Below are 22,674 nucleotides of genomic sequence, written 5' to 3' on the forward strand. Positions count from 1 at the left end.
CTGTTATGTCACTCATTGTGCAATAACATTCTGAATATATTTGTATGCACAGAACCTCAAAGATCAAAGCCATGTCCATATATTTTTAGTATTCTTAACTCTTGATAGGCATTTTATAATATCTATTTAACAAGCTTTTTTTTTCTTGTTTTGGGTTGTTTTATTTTGTCGATTCTAGGTATGGAATCCAGGTTTCAAGCATGCTCAGCCATGGGTCAAACCCCTGAGCTAAGCATTTGGTGGTGACACTGCAGTACATAACTGCCTGCATAAGACAGTAAAATGTTTGTTTTGTTTTTGAGATAAGGTCTTACTTTATAGCTCAGGCTAGTCTGGAACTTGACATGGGGCCAGGCTGGCTTTGAATCTGCAGTAGTCCTCCTGCCTCAGGTTCCTAATGGCTGGCATAGCTGGCTTTTATTGCAAATGTATTCAAAATGATGTTAACATTAAAAAGAAGCTAAATCTCTACATATGCTAAGTGCTTACTAACTTTGAACTACCTATTTTGCATCACTTTAGTAATATTTAACACAAAATAAACATTTACAAAATGTTCTAAAGTAAATAGTGATGTAAATATTTACTGTGATCAGTAAATTCAGGGGGCTCTGCCTTGCCAAAATCACCACTCTTCTTTATGAACCTGCTATTAAATATTACTGGCTTTAAGGGAAATAACTTTCTGGGCACATTAACCTAGTCTTCAGGCAATGGTGCAGCAGACAGTAGTGCTGACTATCATGATGCGCGATGCCATCCTGAAAGACTCAGGAAATTGCTGTCAGTAAAAGCAGAAATGTGGTACATTGTTTAAAGAAAGCAAGAATTACTGTTATTGCTTGGTCACTGTTGTTTGGTTGGTTGAGGGGGTTTTTTTGAGACTTTTTTCTTTTTTGGATCTCACTTGACTGGCCTAGAACTTGCTAAGTAGCCCAGGCTGGCTTCAGATGAACTCTGTCTGCCTTTGCCACCTGAATGCTGGGATTAAAGATATCACCACACCTGGCTCAAGAAAAGACATGATTTTAATTGTTCAATCTGGTAATTTATGTAATACTATTTTCTTTAATCTGAGAATTTATGTAATACTATGAAGCAATTTGAAAAATTTCAGATCATCATGGATCACCTCTATGCCTATTCATATGCTCTGTTATTATGTTTATAAATGATTAATAGAGCTTTTAAAATGTTCCCTGAAAATTAGCTGAGGAGTACAGACAACAGTCCATGAACAAAATCAACTATGAATTAATGTGAATTCATATAGCTAAATTCATCTTCAAAACAGTGAGTGAACTAACTTCCCTTTGTAGCAGGAGGAAGGAAGACATTTCCCTTATGGAAGAGAAGCAAACCCTAGTAAGGATGTGTTTGCATGTACACACGCATGCATGCACGCACACACCAATCAAATAAAACTTTCAGTTGCTTCAGATCACTTTTAGAAAACAGTAAACCAGAGAAAACAGCATTGATCCAAAAGAAGAATCACTATATATGACAAAAGCCTTTACCCTAATACCAACACAAAAGAGAAGTTCCTAACTAGAAAAAGGCAGAAGAATTGACTTTTAACACAAATGAAGCTCCACACTCTCAAAGTAGACATATGAGGCTGAAAGAATCATGACCCAACACATAGGAGCTAGCAGGACCTAAAGAAGAAAATGAAGAAAACAGTAAAACAGCAAATGAAGAAAAACCACACAAGAAGCAGCAAAACATAGGGCAATCCTGCAAACGGTAACATGAAGACAGGCTTTAGAAAACCAAAACAGGAAAAGCACTGGGACCAAATGATTAGAGAAAGAAAAGATGACAGACGTGTTAAGACTGACAAAGGAGATTCCACATACCCATGATTGATGTTCCTGAAGAAAGAAAAGAACAAATAGAACAGAAAAAAATATTCAAAGATAAAATAGAAGAAAACTTCCCTGAAATCAAAGCTCTTAATATGTTCCTTTAAAAAAGACCGAACAATCCGCAATGAAACTAATGAACTTTAAAGGACAGTGTGGGCACCCAGAGAAGATTTTCTGACAAAGGTTTGGCCTCATACTTCATAGTACTCACGTTCAATGCTAAAACAACAGTGAAGCAGTACCTAAGAATACTGAATAGACAATGTCGTGCAAGAATTTTCTGTCTAGTGAGGTTGTTGTTTATACAGAAAACCAACAAAGAAAGCATTTCCAAATATGTAACAACTATAGGAACATATCGCCTCAATGGCCTCTTGAATAAGCACCTTGATGAATCTAACCAACCAAAGCATGAATCAAATCAAAAATTATGAATAAGAAAATAATGTTACAGAGGAACTGATTACATGCATTTAAACTGTCAAAACATAAAACTGAAACCAAAAAACTAACACAAACAATGGTTCACAAAACAATGTGAATGTTAACACTGAGGGGAAAAAAAAATACCACGTTCACTCATTTCTAACAAGTACCTTTCTTTTCAATGTCTGGGCATTTCTGAAATTCAGAAAAACTCACAGTACATACCACATGAGTATTTGCTGGACAGAGCTGAGAAACTCATGTTTTGGACAGAGAAGGATGCTAATATAAATGCTGGCAGACCCACAGCAGTCACCATGTATCTGCGTCTACCCCTGTGACCTGGGCCTGTCTTCTGTCAGCCGAACGCAAACTGGGATTGTCTACTTCTGTGAAATTCTATGAAATCTGAATTTTAGGAAGACTTAAGGAAACTGTTAAACTTTTTAAAAAATGCCAATTTAGATTTGTGTGAAACAACCAAAGGGAAAGGCAAAGAAAAAAGGATTTTCATTAACTATTTCACAAGTATCAACTCTTAACAGTATTCAGTAAATGTAGAAAATTTCATTTTCCAAATAAACTCAGATCATAGCAAAAGCACAAATAAAAGTGACATGCAATGCTGTAATAACAAAATTAATAAATAACCTTCTGTGAATCTATTAATTATGCTACACCCATATGTGGAATACTATACAGCGTGTACAGAAGGATAATCACAATGGTTGGACCCTGTGATAGCTCATTGTGTAAAAACACTTGCCATGAAGACAGGACATCCTGACTTTTTTTATCACCAGAATCCATGTCCTCTGGGCATGTGGTCATGGTGACCTGTAATCCCAGTACATGGGATGAGGAGACAGAAAATCCCAGAAAAATCTGGCTAATCAGAACTCTAGATTCAGCAGAACACAATGCCTAAACATAGAAAAGAGAGAGGTGTAGAGGAAGACACCAGATGTCAACCTCAGGCCTCCACACACATATGCACACACTCCTACATAACATATCCTCACGCGCACACACGTACCACACTCATGCAAGTACACACACACACATGCATATGCAACAAGAACTGTAATAACGGTCACCCAAAGGACTCTGCTTGCTATGAAAAAGACAATTCAGTATCTTCACAGAGTTTAACAATGCACTGCAGATAACAAAATGGAATTATTTCAAAGCAGTAACTTTTTAACTTTACCTTGCAAGGCCACCATAATCTAGGCCTTCTTCTCCTCTAAATATTACATATAATCGCCTCCTCAAGTCATATGGTTTTAATGCCATAATCTAATTAAAGACAAAATATGAATTTAGACATTTATACACTGCATAAGTTACTTCCAAATTAATTCAATTTAAATTTAATTTGTATTTTCAAAAGTACACATTTCCCTAACATATTTAATTCTGCAGTTCATCTGGCTCATTCCATAAACTAGTTAAAAATGAACAATCCTTCAAGTTTTCTCTGACTCCCTTTATATACTCTTCCTGCTTCTAGTGTTACACAGTGGTTCTATTTTGAGTTGGAGGTAGGAGAGGACAAGTTTGACACAGAAAGCTATTAATTAGATTGTATTCTCTCCCTGTTCCCGCTTCAGATTTTATAGTCTCTCAACAGGTAAACTTTTCTCTTTATCAATACTGTAAGGTGAAAGGAGTCCCATCTACACCTTCTGTCTCTCAGGAGGATAGAAATTCAACTGTGATCCTTACTCAGTGATAGATATTTACATAACAGCATATCTTAAAACAACATCCAAATAATCTGTAAGCTTTCATTAAAATTAATTGTAAGCATGCTTTATTTGTGGATAAAAATTTACATCTACCACCATCCATCAGAATTGCAGTCAAAGACTGGCCTGGGTCCTAATGCAGCTCATTAATCGGCTTCTGAAGGAGCAATTATGGGCTTAACCCCAGAGCTGAACACACTTATAGCAGAAAAAGTGAAATAATAACTAACATGAATTTAGATACACACTTTCTGAAACCCACTCAAATATAACTCTGAACAAGTCATTTGTAAAGACACATTTGGAAACTTGAAACAATTAATTTGGTTCATAATTAGTCACTCATACACAAAAGCAGTTTTGACAACAGCTACGTTAGCTATCTTTTCTAAAGCTCAACAACTAGTAAAATGAGGCTATGGTATAAATGTGTCTATGCTTTAACCTGTACCAAATAAATAAATGAATGAATAATGAACAACAATAGCAACCAGCGTGGCACAATAACCCAAAGGGTACTGTAGTGGCAGTCATACCTTGCTGGTAACCTGTTAACAGCTCTCTAATTGGACCTAAGACTGCCTCAACAAGAGGGACATCACGCTTGGTACTAAAAACCAAGCCAACTACTTAGCGCTAGCAGCTAGTAAAGTCCTAGATCTTGGAACACATAACCACTTCACTGACCCAGTGTAATCTCCAACTATAATTCTAAACCTCTCTCCTTATACCCACCAATAAGTCTAGTTCTTACCCCTCATTAAGGAAGGTTCTCTTTACAACAGACAGAAACCATTATGAAAACAGCCAATTAAAATGTAGAGTTGCAGAATTCAGTCTGAACTGATAGATCTACAAAACAACTCCCCTATCTAAGACTCAGAAAATGCTGCTGAAAAAGGGCAAAAAGATTTTAAGAGGCAGAGGATCAGGGAGCTTGTTGTGAGAATGTCACTACCATGGCTGCCTAACCATGCGTTAGAACAAGGAGGACACCAAAGGGCTAATACGGACAGGGGAAGGTTCACAGGCCCCAATCTTGTGAGCTAATGACTACTGACAGCAGGGGAAACAGTCTTCCCTTGGGAAGAGTATGCCAACTGGCCAGCCATAAAAACATACACACACTAGTAGCACTATACAGAACAGGTTGTATACATATATTAAGAATGGATATATATATATACATACATATGCATGTAACAACAATTACTGAAAAAAGAGGCCATAAATTTGAAAAATAGACATGAGGGGTAATGGGAAGAGAGTGAAGGGAGAAAATGAAAGAGGAAAATAATGTAATTACATTATAATCTCAAAAATAAAAGAAATAATTTTTAAAAAACTAATGAAACTTTTAATTACAAAGAAAGTTTGGAAGATAGTGAAAGGTTATGAAAAATTCTCTATTTCATCATTTTAAAAAAATGACATCATTTTATTTTTAATAATATTCAGCAAATGACTCCAGAAAGGCAGACATTCATGTAACATTTCTGAATAACTGTTACATGAAAGGCACTATTCTTGGTACAGGACACAGGTAAAGTAAACCAACAGTCCAAGCTGTCATGAAGTATATATTCTAGTAAGGGAGACAGCAAAGAGCATGTTAGGAAACATAAATGGTTATAAAACCATGTGCGGGAGGAAAGCAGGGGCTATCATGGTAGATCACCACTCAGTGAAACCCACAGGTCAGAATGAACAGAAGAGGACTAATGGAATACTCAAATTTTCAACATCTACCAATTTGATTCGATTTATTAAAACTTGATTTTCACAAGCTTTACTTTTAAATATACTAACAAGGTAAATGCCAAAACAGACTTATTCTAAATGCTGTTTAAACTTTATTTTACTAAGGATATATCTAAATTCTTTTATTTAGTTAGTTAGCTATTTGTCTATCTATACATTTATTTACTTAATTTGCTTACTTATTTACATATTTATTTGTTTATCAGATTTTAAGACAGTCTTTCACTATGTAGCCTTACATAGCCAGGAATTCACAGAGATCTACCTGTCTCTGCCTCTAGAATGCTAAGATTTAGGGCAGGTGATATTACATCCAGCTACACCTAAATTCTCTCTCAGTCTCCCACCTTTATCTATAAAATACAGATGGCAGGAATTCTCCACAGAGATGCTGTGAGAAGAAAAGCAATGGAAAAACTGTCAATAATTGGCCAACAGTCGTGATTTACTACATGGTGAAGTTTATTTTTATTTTAAGTATATGAATGCCTTGCCTCCATGTATGCCTCCAGGACACATAATAAAGTTTAATATAATTATTAATGTATTAACTCAGGAAGTGGGGACTATTATAAATACTTAAAAGACTCAAAAACTAACTCCTTTAAAAGTTCAGAATAAAATGAGATAAGAAGTACTGTTTCATTTTGAAAAATATCTTCCTTACCTGTTGGAAGGAATCTTCAAATAATGTCTGTCGGGACACATTGATCTTTACATGACTGGGTAGTGCATTAGACTAGAAACAGAAATATCATGTAAGCCACAGTATATGTATTATATAATGGTCAGACTAGATGATTACGAATGAGATTTATTTACCACTGTAGTACCTGGCACAAGTAACGGAAATGAGCAAGCTTCCACCTAAAGCTGCGTTCATAAGCAATCTGTGGACCACCTTTAGTTCTAAAGAGAAACAAAACAAACACAGCTATAATATTCAATATGAAACTATGTATTAGATCATAATATAACTAAGGAAAGTTATTTGCTGGCAATAAATACAGGTCTATTTGTTAGTACAATGGAGGCTTGAGTCATAAACGTTGTCACAGTAGCAGAACACAAGCACAGAGGGAGACTACAAGTTGGGACAGGTCTATTCATAAGCCCTCAGTTTCCTGAAGTCTTAAGTTCTATTCAGATTACTTAAAAGAACCTTTGAAAATTCTTAAAGCTGAGGAAGTCAAGAGATTCTAGATAAGAGAAACATGATGGGAAAACCTAATACCTCATCTTAAGCCTGATTTTCACAAAATTTGAACAAAAAACAAAGCAAAGCAAAATTGAATTCCATGGAGCAAGTCACATGCAGATCATGTGACTCATTTGGACAATGAGAAAAGAGATACAACATTCAGCTCAGAATGAGGAGGCCTGCGCCTAGACAGAGTCTTAGCAGATGGAACAAAGCACTTTGATGTTGAGTGAACAGAAAATGCTGTCTTCTGCTGTCACATTTACAGCAGTTCATTCATTCATGAAAGCTTACTAAATGCTAAGCAAGAACCTGGCATTACTCTAGACAGTGAAGGCATTGCTTGCTAATAACATGGAAAAAAGTGACTATTTTGTGTAACATGCACCAGTGAAGGAAACAAGTAAATGAACAAGTAAACTATATATTGTGCATTTTAAAGGAATAGATGGCTTATCACTTTTTCAAGGGAAAAAAAGGGCCTTACTAAATAATACACAAGAATAATACACAAGAAAATAATAATCTCTCTCAAAAGTTATTGGAAGATAAAAATGAACTAACACATCTAAAATGCTGAGCACAATCTTTGGCATGAAATTATTACACATATATTTGACATTGTTATCATATAAAATAATATATAATAATATATTATTTATATAAGAAATGAAATACCACAAATCTATTCTAGAATAATATATAAAATAGTTATAGTTAAGTATTACTTGTGCACATTTTCTTGAACAAAAAAATCTTGTTCTTAAATCTGGGGCTACATTCTAGTCTAAACCTCCTGTCTTCACTAAGTAATAACTTTAGAGTTCAGATTTCCACTTACACAGATGACTTCCCATTGCGAGGATCTTTGAATGTAGTTGTTCTTGTGTTATGATCAACAAAGTACCTAACACCTTCCCGGGTATACCTGATTTCCCAGCCTTCTGGCAGGGGTTCCTCATTGGGTAAGCTGAAAAAGATAAAATTCACAGTCATGAGGTGAGTGTGCTTCAGGGACCTACAGCGCACTGACACCACCTGTCCACCTACCCGCATGATGACTTGAGAGTACAGTGTACACATACCCTTGAGTCCTTGGGTCTTCCCACTGGGTTGTTTTTGTATTATGATTCACAAAGTAAACTCTGTCTGTTGAATCCACTCTTTTTTCTAAAACAAAGTATGGATAACTTTTAATAATAATTTGGTACCTATATGCCTCATACATATTTTTAGCAACATCATATCAGCTTACCCCAACCTGGTGGTAAAGGTCCGTATGGGTCATTTTCTGCAGCTAACATTGAAGCCTGGTTGAAAAAGCAATTGTGGACAGAAATAAGATAGCATTTTTAGCTAGAAATATACTAATATACTGAGTAAATTAACAGTCACAAGTTAGCATTTTTTTAAAAATATGACCAAGAATTATGCCTACAGCAATTTCAAGAAACAAAGTTCCAAAAATATTATGAAAAGCAGCCATCAGCTGATATAATTATTAGTACATGATTTAGAAATTTAGAAATCATGTACTAATATCAGTATTTTAATTTCCTGGACCTTCTAATGAGTAAAAGGAGATTAATGAATAGTAAATAGAGAATTATTCCATTTAATCAGACAATATTATTTATTCAAAAATAGAAAAAAAATATTATAGTATAACTATTCTGCAAAATAATTATTCAATTGGTAATATATACACATTTTAAAAATGAATATTTCATATTACTCTAACAGGGTTAACTGCACTCATTATCAATTTTTATCTTGTCTTTCTTGATAATCAAATCACTAGTTTTGCTTGAAAGGAATAGTCCACTGAATCTGGATTAATGAAGTATAAAGTCATCAATTCTGGCCAACGGGGTAGAAGCAAAAGCCCCTGATTTGGGTGTCCTTGGCTAAACTGCACAAGCAGAGGCTTGCTAAGGACAAGGGCTTAATAGAGGAAAGCTCTCCCCTTTCAGTTTACTCTTCACTTTCATGGCAGAGACTCTGGAAATCAGACTAAAGGCGGCAGCATCTCTTTTAAGTTCAGAATAGCAGGCAAGATGCATGGCAACAGAAGGTGCAGGCAAGATGCATGGTAACAGCTGGTACAGGCAAGATGGACAGTTTAGACCAGATGCATGAGAACAGACGATGCTCTAAAAGGGAACTCAGCAGCTTGATGGCACTGGACACAGAAAATGATTAGTTCTTATCCCAGCCCTTGTATTCTATGCAGGTAACTAAACTCGCATCCATTTAAGAGGATTCTGCTATTTAGCAGAAAGTATTTTGAGTCATACCCAATACCTAACTTTGTCCTGTTTCCAAATTTCCATGCACACAAAGTCCTACACAGAAACAAAACAATGCTCATGGTACAAACTTTCTTATTTACTATATACAGGATGAGCACTAAAACCTAAATTTCTAAAATACTCCAAAGCAGAAAATTTTCCAGAACATATATTTATTTATACACTATCATAATATTAAAGATTAACTACAAATAAAATGAAGCAAACAAACAAACCCCTGAAGTGCAGTCTACATATTTTAAAGCCACCAAAGGGAAAGATGACATTAACCCCTAATTTACTAATTACCGAATAGAGGTATCGTTGGTTGAATTGTTGCATAGCTCCCTGCAATTGATTCCGCTGAGACTGCCACTGCTCAAAATTTCGTACAGATTCCATGGTAGGTCGCTGCCAGGTTGTTGTTCTGGTATTATGATCCACATAATAAACTCTTCCACGATCATCTACTCTTCTTTCCCAGCTACCACAAATAAGCAATAAAAACGAAGTAATGAGTAATTTGATAAATTACTTTATTTATTTACCTATTGACACTGCGAGAAATAGAGCCAAGGCCACTGAGCATGTTAGACAAGTTCTCTCTCTACCTGTTGAGCTACATCCCATCCCAGTTCATGGTGTTTCGAGACAACCTTGTGTCAAAAGCTATGTAGACCACACTGGTCTTGTACTCTCCACGGGCCCAGCTGGCTTTCAACTCATAATCCTCTCCCTCCCAAGTAAATATGCAATCATGTCTGGATATTTTTATTCTTCAAAACAGCATATAAATCTATGAAGCATTTATCTATGCTAAATTTCTTTGCTATTCTATCACAGACTTATTCTTGTTTCTTCTTAAGAAACAGCTTTCTGCCATGTCATCAGAAGAAACTTACCCATCTTTTCTGTTAAGAACTGTGAATCTCTGTTTCTTGTTTGGTATGGTTGAGCCCTATCATACACTTTAATCCAAGAACTTTCTGTTTATTGTAAACAGGTGATTATGGTATGGTTTAGCCAGCCCTAGCACACACCTTTAATCCAAGAGCTTGATGCCCATAGGATTTATTAAGTTAACCCTCGGTCAAGAGGGGAGCAAGAAACCAGCTGACAGGGATTAAAGAGAGGGATAGACTTTGAGTTGAGGGGCATTTAAGACAGCGTGTAGAAGAAGCACAGATTTTAGCTCAAGCTCTGGCTTTAGCTTAGGCTTCAGCTCCTCAGCTCCCTGGCTTTTGGGGCTTTAAGGTAGCAAGTCTTTGGCCCTGGATATTTTTTGGCCTTTTCCTCCTGTGCTGTCAGTTGAACTATCGAGGCTTTTGGGGTTTTTCCATCTAGACCTTAGCTGAGAAGGAAGGTCAGCTGAGTGCTTTCTCTGCCTTTCTGAGCTAGCAGGTTTTCACCCAAGCACCTGGCTCCTGAGTCTTTATGTGTAAAATAGAACGGTTGGGATTTTAATTTTTATAAAAGAACACTTTTCAGTTTCATTTCCCAGAGTCCTTCAAAGGCCTCATATAAGAGGCAAACCAGTGAGCTGCTGATCCCAAGTGTGCCATGCATGTCACTCTGCCATGCCAATTTTTAATCAGAAGAGCAGATACCCTGGTTTTATACCTGAATTCTACACAGGCTCCAAGGTTCTACTCACTGCCTATAATTTTCCAACAACTGGAATCTATTAAGCCATTCTTTGTCATTAAATTTACTATGACTATCTAAGAATCCTTTCAGGAATCAATTTAGAATTCTTTCAAATTTATTAGGTGTAACAAAAATGTGTGATTCTTCATAAACAATGCACATTATATAATTCATGAGATTTAATAATATATGAGGTAGTAGACTGGTCCAAAAATATGATCTACAAGTTTTATTACATGTAAGCTCAAATTACATCATAGCAAAAATTTTAAAGAGTTTTAATAAGCAAAAACATACTAAAGTTCCTGCTATTACACTCTCTCAAGGTCAATGATAAACTGATCTTCCTTTGCTTCTTAAAATATTTTTTACAAACTGCATTGACAGATAATCGAATACTATTGAATTCCCCTCAAACACAGTCCCCATCTTGGAATACATTTCCTTCAAGCCTTTGACAATAGAGTCCCTGTTTTTTCAGATCATTGTGATTTTTTTTTTTTTAATGAAAGAAAGAACTCAGCACTTGTTCTTCTAGTATTAAGAACTTATCACTGGCAAACATAGATGTTGTATTCAAATAAATTTAAAATTTACATGCAATAAAAACATAACTAAAGACACATAAGAATGCTTTATTACCCTGGAGGCAAAGGCTGTGGTCTCTCCCATGTAGTAGTTCGAGTATTATGATCTACATAATAGGTTCTACCATGAGGATCTTTTCTCTGTTCCCACCTATAATAAAAGTACAAAAACAGAAATAAAAAACCAAAAGATTAGGAAAGTTAAAATGTTCTAAAAACAGGAACATTATAAAAAGGCTTTATACTTAATACTTTATACTTAAACATACTTAAGGTAAATTTGTTTCCAGCTTCTGCTTTTGTTCTGACAACTGTGTTGTCATCATCAACATAAAATTTGCCTTGTTTTGCCATTTAAAAAATCTCTAGGAGATAGAGCGATGGCTCAGCAATTAAGGGCACAGGTGGAGGACCTGGGTTTGACTCTCAACACCAACATGATAGCACAGAGGCATCTGTAACTCCAGTTCCAGGAAAGGCCACACTCAGTTCTGGACTCCACTGATACTGCATGCATGTGCTGCATAGATTCACATGCATGCAAAAACTCATGCACATAAAGCAAAAATAAATCAACGTTTAAAAAAGTCTCTGGACTTACCTTAGGATAAGCTTTGGTGGGGACATGAGGACACACATTAAAGTGTTCACACTGAATAATTTAAAACTAGTTCTCTCTTCACTTGCTATCGGGAGTTTTGGTAAGTCTTTTCTCCAAGGGAAAATTTGCCTATCATACTTGAGTTTTCTTGTCATTTTATTATGGGTCTCTCTTCTTTTTCTGAAGCTCTGCTTTTTGGAATCTGTAACTAATGAATCAACTTGATTCATATGTTATACATTTATCTTTTTGCTATATTTGCTGGCAAATTTCTTTACCTTTATCAATTAGAGCTTCCACTGAACTCAGGAGCATTTTCTGTTTGTTTCATACCTGGCTATGCTTGTGGTAGGTATCTTTACAAAACACATTACTTATAGTCTTTGTGGTAGGCAGGTGTAGGGTATCTTGTGACATCTATTCTTCTTTTTTTCTTTTCTTTTTTTCCATTTTATTTATTTATTTTTAGTTTTTTATTAATTATACTTTATTCACTTTGTATCCCCCTGTAGCTCCCTCCCTCCTCCCCTCCCAATCCCTCCCTTCCTCCCCCTTCTCCATGCATGCCCCTCCACTGATAGGGGAGGTCTTTTTTCCTTCCTTTTGATCCTAGGCTATTAGGTCTGCTCTTTGATCACCTCACCCTGAGTGGGGAGCAGCCTTACCAGGCCACAGAGGACGACAATGCAGCCACTCCTGGTGACATCTATTCTTAACCTTTAACAATATCAATACAGTCTATTTTCTTTAAGCAGTATTTTATTTAATTTACTTAATTTTTAAAATTTATCAGTATTGTTATCATTACTGTGTGAATGCACATGTGTGTGAGCCACTGGATACCCACCGAAGTCAGAACAGAGCTTGTGAGAGTTAGTTCTTTCCTACCACTAGGTAGATCTTAGGGATTGCAGGTTGCCAGGCTTGTGGCAGGTATCTTTACCCACAGAGCCATCTCTTAAACCGTCAAGTGGCATTTTCTACATTGACTGTTTTTGTCCCCTTTTCACATTACAAGGTTTCCCTCAGATGTTTAATGAGCAGGGTTCTAAAACAGGGCTTATGGTTTATAGTATTAATTGAAGGCTGATATGATAGAGCATATCAACCATATTGTATGGCAGCTTTGTTACAAAACACATTACTTATAGTCTTTGTGGTAGGCAGGTGCAGGGTATCTTGACTAGAAGTCACTTCCAATTTCCTGGGTAGAAAAACAAAGTCTTAGTTCTCAGTATAGGATTTCTCTGAGAAAGGCAGGACGCATGTCTGAAACGTCATTAGCCTCCTTAGTTCTCATCCATCCTGACAGAGAAAAACACTTTCCATGTCCCTGGTTCTGCCAGAAAGGAAGCCCTACACAGAGCAGCAGGCCTGGCTCCGGGGAGTAAGAACAGACAGGTCCTTTCTTAAAGCTCTTGTTTCTCTTTCCCTTTTGCTGTACTGGGACTTAGCCTAGGGCCTTGAAACATAAGTGTTCTACCATTGAACTATGTAGATCTCTAACCTCTTTAAAAATTTGTATTTTGACTGAATCTAAGTTGGCTAGGCAGGTCACAACGTCTAATCTTCATGCCTTAGCCTTCCCAGTAGATGGGACTAGCAAGCCTGTGCCACCAAGCCCAGCTTTAAACAGACTTGAGTCATCATCTTCAGGATCACATGTCATGCTGACCCTTCTACAACACTCTGTGTGCACATGGAGCTTTCTTGCCAACAGCTCTGGATTTGGTTCTTTTGGAGTGCTATGTCAGGCACTCCAAAGTCAGCCTCCAATAAAAGCTTCAATGCCAGTTCCTGAGCACACTAAGGTGAAATATCCTGCCATTTCCTGATCTCTGATTATCAGACATCTCAAGATAACATGTATATAGTTTTAAACTGCCAAATTAGGAATACTTAAGATTTTTAGCCAGTGTGAAAACACCACTTTCAATGCTTCTGTAAAATGATTTGCTCTCCATTGCCTTAACTTTGGATCATTTTATGTAGAGATAAGTAACTGACCTGTGCATAGGTCTGGGAAATCTAGAAAGTGTGCTAGTATTTCTGTTACTTCTCCAGAGAAATTAACAATAAGTTCTGGAAACTGGAAAGATGGCTCAGTGATCAAGAGCACTGACTTTTCTTCCAAAAGACCCAGGTTCAAATCACAGTACCCACATGGCAGTTCACAAATGTCTATAACTCCAAGGTCAGACACCCTCACACAGATATATATGCAAGTAAAATATTAATGCACATAAAATAAAATAAACTCGGGATCCCTTCTTGCCCCCAAATAGTACTATACTTAAGTACCATATTAATGGTATATCTGAAGGAATGATGAATGATAACAATAATAATAATAATAATAAATGTAGAGTGAAGGACCAACCTCCAGGAAATGAAAGAGTTCTATTGAGCCTCTCATCAGCCAGCTATCTAGGCCTGCATATATATGTACTGATATAACACAGTCCGGTCAACCCCGCTCTACACTCTTTTAAAAATATTTAAGTGCATGTTGTTTGTGTCTGCAGGCATATATATGTGCACACGTGTGCGGGCACCCAAACTGACCAGAATGTCATGGTGACACTACCTGCTGGATGATCTCAAGCTGGGGCTACACAGGCGGTTGTACGATGCCTGTTGTGAGTGCTAGAAATTGAACTTGGGTCCTCTGGAAGAGCACAAGCGCTCATAACCACTGAACCATCTCTCCAACCACTTGGCCCAAAATCCACTTAATTTTTTTTACATTTCTTTGTTTGTGTGTGTGTGTGTTTCTGCAGGCACGAATGCATGCCTTTACCCATCTGGTCCACACAGTGCTTTAGCACCAGTATGGGTGCATGGGTATAACTAGCAGACTATCACTGGGAGTCATGCAGACAAAGCCAAGGTATCCTTCATCACCTTACCCTAGCCCACATGCCTCCATTTTCACTAATGAACACGTCCTCTGATCACCAGCTGTAGAGGTTACTCTAGGCAACTCTCAGATCCCACTGTAGAATCTTATTCCTAAAATGGCAGTTCAGCCAGTTGCCTCCCCTTGGCCCCACTAACAGGGGAGGAAAAAGAAGTCTACTGGAATCTATGATTCTCTGGACAGTTATTGAAGTTGGTCAGGCTCCCCTATGCATCAGGAGCTCTCTTATTTGAGAACGTCATCTGCAAGGGGCAGAGAAGGCAACTGAGATCCAGCACAGTCATAGTATGGAGTGTTCTACCTTGGGTAGCGGGGCTGAGGCAGGAGAGGCATTGTATCTTTTCTGTGCCATATGCAATACTTGAATAATATTCTAATTTTGCCTCCTGTCCACAAATATGAAGCTATTTACTAGTTAGCACTTTACTGGTCTGCCCCTGATGCAGTACCTAGAATGTAGAGAACTGTAAAGAAAACACTCAAATGTAGTCCTTGTGGAACACAAATTAGTTTGAGAAAGATGGACTCTGTTGAGAACACAGTGATTAAATTCAGACCTTCTAGCTGCTTTTCCACTGGGCCCTAACACAGCGACACCCCTCTGCTGCCTCTCCCTCTGCTGCAGAAAGAAGCACAGGCCACATCACTGATGCACTATATCCCCTCACCTTGGGGACTAAGAAGGACGCTGTGTGTTCACAGCCAACTTGGGCTACATAATCAGTAAATTACCAAAGATGGGAGACAAAAAACAAAGCTTTCTGAAGGAGGTGTAGAGGATAATTTCTGCAAGAAACACTGAGCAGAAGGCAGCAAAGAATTCACAGCAAGTTCTGCTCTACACATAAGGTGCAATAACTAAATGATAGGATCTACCTGGGAAGCACATGAAGATCACAGTCTGAAACCGTAATTATATGGTGGGAAAAACAGCTGAGCAAGTAAAAAGCACTAAGAAAATAACAGTTTTAAAAGCCGGAAAGAAGTCAGAACACAATACTGTAATGAGCAATCAAATGAATATGGTAAATCAGAGCCCTCTAGGGTAGTTTCAAAGGCTACAAGTCAGCATTCTAATTACTGTACACTGTACTGAAGAGTGTTGTGGTGATCTGAACGAGAATGGCCCCACTAGCTCATATTTCTAAATGCTGGAACTGTCTGTAAGGATTGGGAAGTGTGGCCTTGCTGGAGGAGGTGCGTCACTGGGGATGGGCTTTGAGGTTTCAAAAGCTCACAGGAGGCTCAGGCTCTTTCTTTTTCTGTCCACTGCTTGTGGATCAGATGTGAGCGTTCAACTACTGCTCCCGGATAATGCCTGTCTACTGCTATGCTCCCCACCACAATGGTCATAGACTAACTCTCTGAAACTGTAGGGAAACCCCTAATTGAATGCTTTCTTTTACACGTTGCCTTGGCCATGTGTCTCTTCACGACAGTAGAACAATAACTAAGACAAGTGTCCTATTTTTATCATAGCACTTTCAAACTATATTGTACATACTTGCTATCAAGTCTAAAGCTGTGTCTTGAGGTAGACAGATTGAATGAATAAGTAATGATTATCATCAGTACCAAAAAGATATGATAAGTAGAGTAAGCAATGTTTAAATAAAGATGAAGAATCATTCTTGAAAGAAAAGCATTGGTAGTTAAATAATCATACAAAGAAACTTAAAGGAGATTAGGAAAAAGCAGGCTTGTAACCGAGTTGTATGGAGACTGTCACCAGCATTCACTAATATTGGGAATGGATGGCTAGCTGTTATCACACAGATCACACAGCTAGAGAACAGGAGTTATGACAAAGATATAAGACAAAGATTCACTACTATAGAATGTGAGCATAAAATCAAAAGGTCTTGCAGATTCACATCAGGCTTCTCTGCTCATTTCATGCAATACATATTTTGACTAGATTAAGTGATTGTTCTTAAATCTAAAAAGTAGTTTCACTGGAGCAAATAAATTGTATGAATGTCCTAACTTACAGTTAAATTTTAATGATTTGTTTTTATTATTTTTTCTTTATTAATTGCACTTTATTTAATTTGTATCCCCCCTGTGGTTTTCTCCCTCTTCCTGTCCCAATCTCTCCCTTCCTCCATCCTCTGCATGCATGCCCCTCCCCAAGTCCACTGGTAGGGGAGGTCTTCCTTTCCTTCTTTCTGATCCTAGTCAATTAGGTCTCATCAGGAGTGGCTGTGTTGTCTTCTTCTGTGGCCTGGTAATGCTGCTTCCCCCTCAGGGGGAGGAAATTAAAGAGCAGGCCAATCAGTTCATGTCAGAGACAGTCCCTGTTCCTATTACAATGGAACCCACTTGGATACTGAACTGCCATGGGCTACATCTGTGCAGGGGTCTTAGGTTATCTCCATGCATGGTCCTTGGTTGGAGTATCAGTCTTAGGAAAGACCCTTGTGCTCAGATTGTTTGGTTCTGTTGCTCTCTTCGTGGAGCTCCTGTCCTCTCCAGATATTACTGTTTCCCACTTCTTTCCTAAGATTCCCTTACACTCTGCCCAAAGGTTGCCCATAAGTCTCAGCATCTGCATTGATAGTCTGCAGGGCAGAGGCTTTCAGAGGTCCTCTGTGTCAGGCTCCTTACTTGTTCCCTCTTTTCTCCTCCTTCTGATGTCCATCCTTTTTGCCTTTCTGGATAGGGATTGAGCATTTTAGCAAGAGTCCTCACTCTTGATTAGTTTCTTTAGACCCTGGAAAGCAATCTGGTACTTCCTCAGACAACTAGGAATAGTGCTTCCTCAAGATCCAGCTATACCACTCCTAGGCATATACCCAAAAGAGGCTCAAGTTCACAATAAGGACATTTGCTCAACCATGTTTGTAGCAGCTTTATTTGTAATAGCCAGAAGCTGGAAACAGCCCAGATGCCTCTCAGTGGAGGAATGGATACAGAAATTGTAGTACATCTACACAATGGAATATTACTCAGCAATTAAAAACAAGGAAATCATGAAATTTGCAGGTAAACGGTGGGGTCTCGAAAAGATCGTCCTGAGTGAGCTATCCCAGAAGCAGAAAGACGCACACGGTATATACTCACTCATATAGACATATAATATAGGATAAACCTACTAAAGTCTGTACACCTAAAGAAACTGTTTTTATTATTCTTAATTACGTGTATGTGTGTGACAGTGTGGGTGTGTGGGTATGTACGCACATGAGTGCAGATGCCCAGAGAGCTAAGAGGCATGGCTTTCTGGAGCTGAGTTCTGCACCTCCCGACATGGATACTGAGAACGGAAGTTGAGCCCCCTGCAAGAACGGTATGCACCTTTTTAATTAATTCTTTCAGTATGCACTTTTAACTGCTGAGCTACCTCTCCAGCCACTACCTCTCCAGCCTCTAGGCTTCATTTTTTAAAAAATTCATATAAATATTCAGTAGTCATACTTCATCATAAAATTTCTACTTAAACAGAAGTCAAACATTAAAAGCATTTTCTTGACCTACCCTGATGGCAAAGATTCTGTGTTGGAATTTCCAGACTGTGGCCGCAGAGGTTCTGCACACCCTTCTGGCTGCCTTAATTTGTCAAAAACAGAATTATTTCTGGAATCAGAGTCAGGGTCTATGAGGCTCTGAGTTTCTGGTCCCACTTCTGTACTGGTAGAGGGAATACATTCACTGTGTTCTGAGGATGCCGGGGGTTCTTGTACAGAAGGCTCTTGAACGGTGGTGCTAGTGCAATTGGAAGTTGAGGTGGTATCTTCAGATGGTAGTGGAGTACCCATGGTGGAAGTACTGTCAGCTAGGACAGATGAAGATGATTCTCCATTAACTACAAGGGGAAAATAGCAAAATGGCCTTTGACCCAATTACCTAATCAATTTACTACAATTCTTTAATGCCTACTCAAACTGAGCAATGTACAGATACTGAAGAGCATAAAATAATAAGAGATGTCTTTGGAATCAAGTTTTAGGAATACAATGAGTAAATAATAAAAACTTTAAGAATAAATTGGTAAATGATAAAAATTTTAATATATATACTAATAACAGTAACTTCAGGAAAAAGATAACATACAACATTAGGAAAATAGATGTTTTACCTTCAAATTATCAACTTTAAGTCTATCTTATATGTAAGTGGTAGTTAGTCTCAAAACAAAACAATAAACTGTCATTCTTTTGTCCAGTAAGAAATACATGATTCCATTAATTCTTACAATAGTACCATAGAGGACTATAAAAAAAAAAAATCCCAACAGTCTATTCTAAACTTTTTTCCTTAACTTTTTGAGATGCCTCACTGATATGCCCATGTCTTAAACTTGATCTCCTCCTGCCTCAGCCACCTGAGCAGCTGGGATTGCAGGCACACTGCCAAGCCCAGCTTCATGCTACATTTACAGAAGAAATATCTTCCTGCTGAGATTTACTAGCAGTATCAATGCAGGTGTGATCTCTACAAGGCAGGAAGATGCAGAAGAGTTCTCAGTACTTCCCAGCACGTATTTGTGCTGCTACAGAGGGAGACTTCTATTGACAAGGCAGCATGTGAGCTTGCTACTGACAACAAAAGTCTCTGCATTTTTATGTTTCCTATTGGAGGAAACATCAGTGTACTATTTCCATTACTGTCCACCTGGAGACATTCCAGAACCATGGATTGCCCCTGAAACAATCCATGGATTCTATCCATGTGGTGGGAACTGGTCATGACAAGGAAAACCTTGTTTTCTCTGAGATGGTGGCTTGGTTAACAAGCAGGGGAGCTAGGACAGGAGTAGGTTTTACAGGGTTGTTGATCACCAGTGGTGTACTGCATAGGTCCTATCCACACCACTCCCAAATAGCTGAAGAGCCTCCAAGTAAACCCACAAATGGCCCCGGAAACCCAAAAGTGCTACAGTGTCCAGCATTAGCTCAGTGCTTGGCATGCACGGAGCAAAGTTCTCTACTGTAAACCTCTGCTCAGTAGGTTTTGCACCAGGAACCCCCTCCCACTGACTAGCAGGACAGCTAAGGACAAGAAGAGTTGCTTCAGTCTGAAACTGCTGCACTGGCTACACGGTGGACAACATAAACGTAAGAAGGCTGGAATGTGTGATACTTAGTTGTTTTCCTTTTGTTGCTGAGAGCTGTCTAGAAATCTGAATTTAAACTTATTACCCAATGACTTTATGACTAGAAGCTGGAAAAACCATGACAAGATTTGTAAAGAATAACAAAATTACTGTTTTTCTGAGTAAAGTCAGAAATACACAGAACTTTGTCAAAATCAATCTGAAATGTACTAGGCAAATGAATACACTTTAAATAACCAATCATAGTTGAAATGGAACGGTAACAGAAGAAATATTTTCCTCAAACAAGGAGTGAACAAGGTTTGATAAAGTTCTTTAAGCTTTATAGATAATTCTTACGGTATTTTAACTGTTATATTCCATTAGGGGGGAAAAAGCTTTCCAATCCATAGAAAACAATATCCCTAAAACCATAGGCCAGTATGATGCATAATCAAAGATAATGCAATATTAGCAAATTGTGTTAGAAAATGTATCATGGTAACAAGCAAAGGATAAAAGTAATATGATTATTTTTAATACTGGTTAAGAAGTATTTAATAAAATACTAACGATTAAGTAAAGATGATCGTAATTACTATTCCAATTCAATATTGCTGAATATACTTAAAAACTAAGACTGGAAAATCAAAAACACTGAAAACAGTAAAACTCATATATAAAGGAGATTATTTAAACACACATGATAAGTAACCAGAAATTAGAACTAATAAATTATATACAAATACAGTATATTGGCAGAATGAAGAGTCTTAAGTTCAGCGTCAAGATTATATTGAAGGTCTCTAAGGAAAAAAAGCAAAAAAATACTGAGAGTTGGTGTCTGGTGTTGGTTTGTTTGTTTTCACTCTAGGCAGGCCTAGGAATTGTAATCCCATCAAGTGTTTGAGATTAAAGGTATGCACTGTTATGGCATACACTAAGAGGTATATATAAAAACAAAATTACTAGAAATAGATAAAAAATATCTTTAGGTGAGAAGATTGGAAACTATAACTCTGCTTAAATAGAAACACTGGTAAGAATAAAGTACAACAGAAATTCTCATTCCTTGCTGGTGGAAATGCACAACACAGTCCTCTACCAAACTGTCATACACTCTACTGATCTCACTCGTCAGCCCACATGAGTTCAAAGCTTATGACCACACTGAAAGCCTGCACACAAATGTGGACTGAATCTTTATTCCCAATTTCTTACAACTCCAGAGACAAGGCTTCTTCAACAGGCTACTGGAAAAACAAATGGTGGTACAACAATAAAGACAAAGAAAGAATACAATTCATAAAGATACTGAAGAACCTAGGGTGTTCTTTCACATGCTAAGTGAAAAGATGGTTGCGTACTCCATAATTCTAACTACAAGAACTTCGGGAAATGGAAAAAATATAGGGACAGCACAATGGCTAGTGGTTCTTGAGTGATGGCGAAGAGAAAATGAAGGGGATTCCTAGAGTAGTCAAACTCTTCAGTACAGAACTGTAATGGTAATATGCACTTCCTAAAACCCACATAACTAGAAAAGAAGCTTAATTAAATTCTACATTTCTGTCTTTCTGTGTTTCTATCTGATACTGCTTACAAAGTGATAGTTTCTAATTATAACTCATTATCATCTTCATTGTTAAATTACAGGTAGAATGTATACATAAACACATACACACACGTACACACATATACATACACACACACACACACACACACACACATTCTGGCCAGTAAGTTTATTCATAATGGTTTGCTGCTTATAACAAATATACCACATGCAAGATGTCACTGGGAAACTCTCCATACAATAGGAGTGGCAGATATATGGGAACTCGAGTTGTTCACAGCCTGAAGTTCTGGACTCAAGAGATCTTCCTGTTGTCCTCATCCAAGAAGCTGGTCTCCAAGCATGTGATACCTGCCTCCAGTTTGATTTGGCTTAACAAACATATCTTTAATCATTTTCAGCCACTAAGACTTTGTGGTTACAATTTTTTTTCAAATAAAATAGAAAAAAAGATAGAAATAGTAAAGTATTTGAATTCTACTTGCTACGGCTTTGTTATGGTTTGAGTGTGTACATGTAACATTTTTGAGAGAGAAGCAATGAGGTCATTGGGTCTGCTGCCCTTAGAAGGACTGAGGCAGCTCTCACAGGCATCGTGTGAGCACCTAAGAAATGAAGCTGCTACAGAACCCTAACCCTCACTTCTGGCCATTCTCTGACTCCTGCCCTACCAGGTGATCCTTCCCTCTCATCTATATCCCGCCATGACAACATCCAACATGAGGTCCTACCACAGGCCCAAAGGAGCGGAATTATTTTGAACACTCACCGCAAGGTGGTGAACTAAAGTAGTAAACTAAATCATTCTCTTATTTTTCTTCTCTTCCTACCTCGACACCCACACACTTACAGGGTGTCCACTACATGGCTGTGGCTGGCCTGGAACTTACTATATTCATAGTGGCTCTCAAGTGCTAAAATTCAAGTATCTCTCTTTTCTTATTTTTATTTGTAAGATACACAGTTTTGAAAATTTTGTTACTTTAACATAAATAGATCTTGATACC

General features: G+C 37.7%; 1 protein-coding gene across 7 annotated transcripts in view; it reads right to left on the reverse strand.

The window, feature by feature from the left end:
- Wwp1 (WW domain containing E3 ubiquitin protein ligase 1) overlaps positions 1 to 22,674 on the reverse strand; it is a 100,659-nt gene that overhangs the window by 25,789 nt on the left and 52,196 nt on the right. For 5 of the 7 annotated variants that reach the window (XM_055603185.1, XM_055603180.1, XM_055603181.1 and 2 more), the window contains exons 9-17: positions 18,534 to 18,861; positions 11,591 to 11,686; positions 9,611 to 9,785; positions 8,266 to 8,320; positions 8,096 to 8,180; positions 7,852 to 7,980; positions 6,643 to 6,718; positions 6,477 to 6,548; positions 3,508 to 3,596 (exon numbers count right to left, since the gene is read on the reverse strand). In XM_055603185.1, coding sequence (XP_055459160.1) covers positions 3,508 to 3,596; positions 6,477 to 6,548; positions 6,643 to 6,718; positions 7,852 to 7,980; positions 8,096 to 8,180; positions 8,266 to 8,320; positions 9,611 to 9,785; positions 11,591 to 11,686; positions 18,534 to 18,861 — 1,105 coding nt within the window. The remainder of the gene's footprint in view (positions 1 to 3,507; positions 3,597 to 6,476; positions 6,549 to 6,642; positions 6,719 to 7,851; positions 7,981 to 8,095; positions 8,181 to 8,265; positions 8,321 to 9,610; positions 9,786 to 11,590; positions 11,687 to 18,533; positions 18,862 to 22,674) is intronic. The other 2 variants (XM_055603183.1, XM_055603182.1) reach the window with 1 other exon arrangement.

This window comes from Psammomys obesus, unplaced genomic scaffold, assembly GCF_907164565.1.
Source record: "Psammomys obesus unplaced genomic scaffold, mPsaObe1.curated_primary_1811, whole genome shotgun sequence".
Classification (NCBI taxonomy): Eukaryota; Metazoa; Chordata; class Mammalia; order Rodentia; family Muridae; genus Psammomys; species Psammomys obesus.